The sequence below is a fragment of the Mandrillus leucophaeus genome, unplaced genomic scaffold, assembly GCF_000951045.1.
Source record: "Mandrillus leucophaeus isolate KB7577 unplaced genomic scaffold, Mleu.le_1.0 Scaffold530, whole genome shotgun sequence".
NCBI classification, from domain to species: Eukaryota; Metazoa; Chordata; class Mammalia; order Primates; family Cercopithecidae; genus Mandrillus; species Mandrillus leucophaeus.
In genome coordinates, this window is record NW_012105698.1 from 186,901 (window position 1) to 195,027 (window position 8,127).

General features: G+C 56.6%; 1 protein-coding gene across 4 annotated transcripts in view; it reads right to left on the bottom strand.

Annotated features, from left to right (window-relative positions):
- Positions 1-1,954: 1,954 nt before the first annotated feature.
- Positions 1,955-8,127, bottom strand: part of LOC105551705 (cytochrome b561) — a 19,994-nt gene continuing 13,821 nt past the window's right edge. For 3 of the 4 annotated variants that reach the window (XM_011997044.1, XM_011997043.1, XM_011997042.1), the window contains exons 2-6: positions 6,921-7,135; positions 5,649-5,747; positions 5,283-5,386; positions 4,674-4,831; positions 1,955-4,191 (exon numbers count right to left, since the gene is read on the bottom strand). In XM_011997044.1, the coding sequence (XP_011852434.1) occupies positions 3,999-4,191; positions 4,674-4,831; positions 5,283-5,386; positions 5,649-5,747; positions 6,921-7,122 (756 nt within the window). In that variant the 5' untranslated portion in view covers positions 7,123-7,135 and the 3' untranslated portion in view covers positions 1,955-3,998. Of the gene's footprint in view, positions 4,192-4,673; positions 4,832-5,282; positions 5,387-5,648; positions 5,748-6,920; positions 7,136-7,707; positions 7,860-8,127 lie in introns of those variants that run through there. The other variant, XM_011997045.1, reaches the window with a different exon arrangement.

Sequence of the window (8,127 nt, forward strand, 5' to 3'; positions counted from 1 at the left end):
GTCACAGAGGCAAAGGTAGGCGTCTGAATCAGAGCCGCACTGACAGTTCTTCCCTCCACCACGCCGCCTCCTCAGATGGGATGGTCTGAAAAGAGCAAGCAACCCGAATGACGCCCCACGGCGCGCAGGCGCTGGGTCTGGGAGGATGGCTTGGGAAGTGCCGTGTGCTTGTTTGGAGAAATAACTCTATGCCAGTCAAGGAGTCGCTTTGGGACCTCTCAGGTTCCCAAACCCAGTAAGAAAGTGAGGTCCCTGCTGTTATCCAGCTGGAGATTCGTAGAGGAAGAGGTGAAGTGGCTCTCTGGAGAGGGAGGCATCATCCCCCAGTGCCTGGGATCACTTCAACATTCACAGAGATCCATAAGATTCAGAGGCTGATGCAAAAAAAAAAAAAAAAAAAAAAAGAAATGAGATGCTGACTGAGGAACCAGCTTGTGACACGTATCAAGCCATGTGCTTTGAATGCTTTTCAGTAAATAAAGGTCCACACTCAGCTGGGCATGGTGGCTCACACCCATAATCCCAGCACTTTGGGAGGCCGAGGCAGGTGGATCACCTGAGGTTGGGAGTTCGAGACCAGCCTGACCAACATGGAGAAACCCCGTCTCTACTAAAAATACAAAAATTAGCTGGGCATGGTGGCGCATGCCTGTAATCCCAGCTACTTGGGAGGCTGAGGCAGGAGGATCGCTTGAACCCGGGAGGCGGAGGTTGCGGTGAGCTGAGATCGTGCCATTACACTCCAGCCTGGGCAACAAGAGCGAAACTCCGTCTCAAAAAATAAGAATAAAAATAAAGGTCCACACGGAAGCCTTCATTCAGGAGGGACTCTACAGGTGCCCTAAGGAAAGACCTCTCCGCTCTAACTCCTACACATTAGAGACCAGCTACAATGCAGAAGACAAAGTTGAGACCAATGCGGGGAAGCAGGGACTCCCGTTACCTTATTAGAAGATTTGCTGTTGGCTCCCTTTAAATAGTGAGCTCTGGTGAGTTTTTAAATTGGTTTAAGTCAGGGGTCCCCAGCCCCAGGGCCACAGAGCGGTATGGGTCCATGGCCTGTTAGAACCTGGCTGCACAGCAGGAGGTGAGCAGCGGCGGGTAAGCATGACCACCTGAGCTCCACCTCCTGTCAAATCAGCTGCAGCATTAGATTCTCATAGGAGTGCAAACCCTATTGTGAACTGCGCATGCCAGGGATCCAGCTGCCTGCTCCTCAGGAGAATTGAATGCCTGATCTGTCGCTGTCTCCCATCACCCCCAGATGAGACTGTCTAGTTGCAGGAAAACAAGCTCAGGGCTCCCTATAATTATTTCATTATATATTACAATGTAATAACATAAAATGCACAATAAATGTAATGTGCTTGAATTATCCCAAAACTATCCCGTGCCCCCAGCCCTGGTCTGTGGAAAAATTGTCCTCCACAAAACCTGTTCCTGCTGCCAAAAAGGTTGGGACCACTGCTTTAAGTGGCAAGGCACAAAGCGCACAGTGCAGTCCCACCCAAATTTGCCAAAAACACACCTTCTGCCTGAGCCACGTACGTGGATGTAAAGTGGAATCTCAGCTTGTTCCAAAATCTTTGCTCCTCTTCTTAAGGATCAAAAAGACTGGTTTCAAAGGGAAAGGGGTCCATTAAACACTGGGAGATTCTCCTTGCCAAGGCTCTTACCAGGCTTTTGCAGCTCCGCCCTCCAGGCCACCCTCTCAGGCTGAGAGCAAGGGTTTAGCTAACGACATAGAAACACTGCCTCTGCTGGGTGGAGACTGCACAACCGCTGGGCCTTTTCAGACCCCAGGCCATGATCAATATCGCTAATCACTTTACCTTCTGTGCCCAGCCTGCGGATATTCAGTCTCTCTCAGGCCTAGAGCTAACGTCATGTTTCTGGCTGCTAAAAGCTCTGGCTCCTTTTATTACCACATTAAAGGAAAATAACAGGCGAGAGGTCTGCTGTAGACATTTATTGAATCATCTGTTGCACCAACAGCACATTGTATTTCACAGAAGATTGGCCACAGGCAAAATAAAATAACCCACCACAAATCTGCTTCTGGGGGCCTTCTTCGGTTCCTTAGTCATCCAGTGTTCACTTTGGCAAACAGACCAGTTTACAGACTTTTGTTGCTAATCTGAGGTTCCATTTCTCTCTGTAGCATTCTGGCTAGGGAGAGACACGATTGTACTTTGGTAGTTTGTCTAAGGCGGAGTCTTCCCAAACGTAAACATTTCACTATACATGTGCGTGCCAGCTCATGAAAGAACTGACGGTGCCCCTGCCCCTGAAGAGTGTACAGTCTAAACAGGAGGCGAACACTGTCATCCAGGTAGGCTGAGAGGAGGTGGGGAAAGGGGCTGGAAGGAGCCTGGGCAGCCCCTGCTGGGGAGGGGCCTGGACTACAACCACCTGCTCTCAGAAATAACATTGCCTGAGGCAGGAGCCACAGCAAAAGCCAACTACGGGAAATGCGAGCATTAGAGAACACTGGCCCCTTTCTCTAAGGCCATCAGGTTTGGAAATTGTATTAAGTTCTTCACTGAAGTACACTGTGTCTGTCTCAAGCTAAGTCATGCTCCTCAAACCCCCAAAAACAAGGAAAACAGGGAGAGAACAGTCACCAAGTCACCAGATCCAAGAAGCACATGATCAATGTTCTTTTTTTTTTTTTTTTTTTTTTTTTTTGAGCCTGTCGCCCAGGCTGGAGTGCAATGGCATGATCTCGGCTCACTGCAAGTTCCACTTCCCGGGTTCACGCCCTTCTCCTGCCTCAGCCTCCCAAGTAGCTGGGACTACAGGCGCCCGTCACCATGCCCAACTAATTTTTTGCATTTTTAGTAGAGATGGGGTTTCACTGTGTTCGTCAGGATGGTCTTGATCAATGTTTTACTCACACTATTTCCGGGCCAAAGCCAAATGGTGGCTCAGCTAACATGACACTCTATACGGCTACAGTGATGTGCAGACGCCACAGGGGATGACCTGGTTCTGCCTCAGTCCTGACTTCCTGGAGAGACGGGCACCAGGGAAGGAGGAGAAGCCTCGTCCTCCAGAACAGAGGCAGCAGCTCCAGCAGCCCCAGGGGCCCCAGCCATAGCCAGAAGCAGCGGTTTTTCATTTAAAAAATTCTACGGTTTGTGCTCTCTGCCTCCCAGCCTGAGCAGAGCCTGGGTGAGCCTGGGAAAGGAAACCAGAGCTGAGCTGCAAGGGGGGTGCTGCAAGGAGGGAGCCCCAGCAGGAAGGGGCTGCAAGGTGCCCCCTATTCCCAACTCCCATGTCTGGAGCAGCCCGGGAGAAGGCCTGCCTCCATCTGGCAGGAGAAAGTCTGTCTGAAGTCATGGGCTTCTATCCCCTCTCCACCAAAGCCGTCCTAGGGCTAGAGGGTTAAAGAAGAGGAAGGTCAGGACTACAGCTGGGCCACAGCCTCACTCAGAGCTTCCCAGGGGCCAGTCCCTCCCCTCTCCTGGGGAACCTTGTTCTCACCACCAACATACTTTACACATCATATCACTTGCTCCTCTGCCAAAGGCTGGGCCCATTCGTGCCACGTGTTATTTGGGCTGGAGGGACTCTTTGTTTGAATTCAGCAGCCATCGTGGCCTTTCCAGGCCTGTCCCTGAGGCCCCCCCAGTTTCCCCTGGCCTTGCCCCAGGCATCTGCTGCCGGGAGGGTGGGTCCTCCTGTCTCGCTTCTTTAAAGACCTGTGTGCTCTGAGACCAGGACTGACCACCCGAAGTCCTACCCAAAGCCTTCTGCACTGAAGGGGGCAACAGAGACACGGGAGCTACACACAATGAACTGGTCTATAGCAGCAGAGAAAGGAGAAGCAGAGGAGGCAGAGACCTGACCCCAGAAAGCAGCACTCAAATAGACGCAGCTGCGCCCACCCACCCGCCTGCTGCCAGAGCCACTCTCCGGAACCTGCAATCCTGAAGATGCCTTAGCAGGAGCAGGCAAGAAGACACCCCGTGAACCCCCAGGGCCGGCCCAGTGCATCACTGGGAGCCGGGGCTGTCTCCCTCCGTCAGCGTCTTGAAGTCCATGGAGAGGGCCTGCTCTTCGGCCTGGGAAGGCCGCTTCCAGTCAGCCCGGGTCAAGATATAGAGCACCGCCCCACCGAAGCAGGCCAGCAGCAGGCCCAGCACATTGGCCAGGACGCCCTCGGGCTGAAACGCACTGTACTTGTCCCTGCAGGGGTGAGAGGAAGGGAGAAGCTGCCCAAGAGGTCACAGGCCAAATGCCCGTATCCTGGGCCTTAAAGATGTCATAGGGATTCCAGCACCAGCCCCTGCCTCCCTACCCTACCCAAAGAGAACGACCACCCCCCACCCCCAACCAGCAATCTCCAGCAATCTCTACTGTAAAACCAGCAATCTCTAATGTAAAAATCTGTATCAATACTCTAGTTCTAAGCAGTTCTCCTGCAGATCCTGCTACGTGATGGGAATAAATAGGGTGCCCATAGCCCAGAAGTTTCTTGGAAAGGATAAAATCAAGAAAGCTAACCAAAGCCAAGCCCCATGCACCCAATTCTTAGCAAGCATAACTACAGCCACCAGTTGTGAGGCCGCAAGAGACGGCTCAGGAAGCCACAGCTGGGGAAGCCGAGGGCAGGGTGAGGTCTGTGCAGGGGTGGCCCAGGCCTGCCCCCTCCCACCCAGGACACTCACCCGAGGTTGAACAGCAGTGCCTCCTTCAGGCCCAGCAGGGCGGTGCCCACGGAAAGCAGAAAGATGGTGGCACCAAAGAAGATGTGCTGTGGCCGGTAGCGGCTCCGCAGGGAGAACGGAGCTCCGGGGAACAGGAAGAAGCTGAAGCCCACCAGCCACTAGGAGGAAAGAAGGTGGCTCTGGGACAGGGCGGCCGGCAACCCCAGCAGCCGAGGTCAGCCCAGGCACACGCCCACGCGCCCACATGGCGACTGCGAGCCCCTCAGCCCTGCCTGGTTTCCTCCCTCCTCAGCACGTTGGTGGGAGGAGTACTAAGTGCTTAGGGACAAGGGACCCGTCCCCCAGCACTTGAGGCCTTGGCACACTCGCAGATTCAGAAAGCTGGGCTTGTGGCCAAACACGCTGAGTCAGCCATGGGGCGCCTGGGAGCTGGGCACCCTTGGCCGCCAATCCTAGCTTTGCACCCACACAGGCCTGGGAAGACAGCTCTCTCACCTGCACGCACCCCAGAAAACAGGCCCTTCCATGAGGCACGTTTCAGCCCAGCTCCCCTGCCCCTCCCACCTCCCTGGTAGGTGGCCACAGGCCCTGGGTGCTGGAAGGACTCACCTGCACAAAGTACAGGACAAAGACAAGGATCCCGCACCAGCTGTGCAGGCTGTACAGGTCAGCGTAGCCCTTCTTCCTGTGGTAGTCGAACACCGCGACCAAGCCTGGGCCAGAGATAGGTCATGTGAGGACAGGGTTGGACGTGGAAAAGGAAGGGATAAGACGACCCAAGGAACCAGCTAGCAGGGACTTCTGGGCTTTAGTACCAGTTCAATGGCTGCCAGCACCCAGTGGCCCTGCAGGGGATGTTTGGGATGGGGGCGGGCCCATCACGGCTCTGGGGAGGGAACAGAGCAGGTAAAGCGGCTGTTTGCCATACCTGAAGAGACAGGCAGGGGGCGGGGAAGGCTGCGCCCAGGAACTCACCAACCAGGGCGATGACGAGCGCAAAGATGTGCAGCAGCCCATGCAGGACCTTGGTGGTGCGTTTGGCTTCATTTCTGAAGACACGGTAAACCAGTAGGGCTGTGAGAGGTGAGAGAGGGAACGTGAGTGCATCCGCCTGCAGTGAGGCCTCCTGCCCCCGCAGCAAGGAGGCACCTTGGTGGCGAGGTGATGTGAGCTGACAGCTTGCAGCAGGAGCCTAGCTGCAGGAACCGGAGGAGAAAGCCAGGTTCCCTGGGGACCCTGGGCAGCTCCTGGCCTTCTCTGAGGGCACCTAAGGCTGTATGCACCTTAACACTCCTCCCCCACCCTCCAACCTCCCCCAACTGTGCACACTCAAAGAGGGCAGGGCGGGAGACTGTACCACAGTCCCCACCACCAGGAGAGGCAGTGAAGGCAGCGCCTCTGCCCTCGTCCCCACCTAAAGGAGCTGCCCGGCCCAGCAGACACCCCACCCCACCCATCTTCTTGTCAGGTGTCCTGCAAATTCCAGGCTGTGTTTGAGGTCCACTGTTGGTCACACTGAGGCAACAAGCAGCCTGAGTTGACCTGTTAGCCACGTGGCTCCTCACACAGGCCCCCACCTAAGCCTGGGCAGATCATCCCACTCTGGCTCCCAAGCAGAACCTTGTGATCCCAGCCTGATCTCCCACTTCCAGAAGAGGTGGGCAAGGCCAGGTCACGTGAGGAACGCCTCTTAGCTTTCTGCTGCTCAGGGGTGGCTGTCACCAGGACCACCTCTAGGAAGAGCCGGTCAACCAGATGCAGATTCGGCTTCCAGGATACCTGGCCTGGAGGCAGGTGGAGGCCAAGCACTGCCTTGCTCCTGCCCCAGGGGGAGGCCTCTAGCTCTGCCAAGTCCAAGACTAACAACACATAGGCGCATGCGCACACACGCATACAAACTCTCACATGTGCTTACTTTTTTTCCCTCAGTTCAAACCACCCCTGCAGCAGGGCCTGGTTCAGGGCCCCATTCCTTTCCCTCTGCAGCATGAAGCGCCTGCCTTGGACGCTGTGTGTGGAAACGAGGTGAAAATGCTGGGCCAGGCTGGAGAGGAGCTGCCACCCACCAACCTCAGAGCCTGGGTTTGGATTCCATCTCCCCAGGCTCTGAACCACCTTCTGTCTGTCTTTTCTAGAATCTTAGATTTGTCCAACCAGAAGAGACCGCAGGGGTGACAAGACCCCTGCAAACTGCCTCTCAGGGACCCCCACAAGCCCGGGCCGAGAGGAGCGGCCCACGGGACTCACCATCTCCCTGCAGGAAGACGAGGCCTATGACCATGCAGAGGGGGTGCGCGTTGAACTGCAGGTCGCTCTCCCAGGCAATGCCGCCTCGGTACAGCCCGAGCCAAGCGCCAGTCATGGCCACCAAGGTCAGGCCCAGCAGCTGGGAGAAGGCCACGTAGTAAGGCAGCGCTGCGGGGGTGGATGCCGCGGCCCCGCCCTCCATGCTGAGGCAAACGCTGCAAGAAAGAGCAAAGCTCAGAGGAGCAGCACACAGCACCACGAGATGTGCACAGAGCCCTTGAGATGCACACAGCCCCCGCAGATGTGCACAGCCCCCAAGATGCGCACAGGCCCCCCGAGATCTGCACACCCCCAAGATGCGCACAGCTCCCCCCCACGAGATGCGCACAGCCGCCCCCGGAGATGAGCACGGTCCCCCCAGATACCTACAGCCCCCCTGAAATGCACACAGCTCCCCCCGAAATGCACACAGCCACCCCAGCTAGCTGCGCGCAACACCCCCCCAGGTTGCGCACAGCCCCCTCCAAATGCGCACAGCCACCCCCGCTAGATGCGCACAGCCACCCCCGCTAGATGCGCACAGCACCCCGAGATGCGCAAGTCCCCCTAGATGCATGCAGCCCCCCCGAGATGCACATGGCACCCCGATGCGAGCAGCCCCCCTGAGATACACATGTCCCCCTGCAAGATGTGCACTACACCGCCCTGAGATGCGGCGCAGCTACCCCCATGGTGCCCCGCCACCCTCACCCCAGGCTCCTGCTGGAAGCAGCCCTCGCTCTCCCACCCCCAAGCTCCTTCCCACCCATCGTCCACGGGCAGAGGTCCCAAGTCTCAGGAGTGGCTGAGGGGGGGTCCAGCCTCCCCACAGGGATAGGCGTGACCTGGGACACGACACCAGGAGTTCCATATGCGGTGAAGGGGCAAGGAAAGACACCCCAAGTTCTGGTGAGCGCAAGGGCCCAGTGCCTGGCTTTCTTTTCTGTTTCATGAGGCCCTGGCCTCCCCTGGGTGGGCTTTACAGGTGAGTTACACAGGCGAGTGCGCTCCTTGAAGGGAAGGAAGGGACTGGTCACACCTTTTCTCCAGACCCATCATGAAATACATCTGGGGAGAAATGGGAAGTCTCCCTCCCCTAGCCCGGTTTTTAACTCCAAGCTGGCGATGAGGAGGCTTCCCCACCCCACACCCAGGAGAGCCAGCCCCG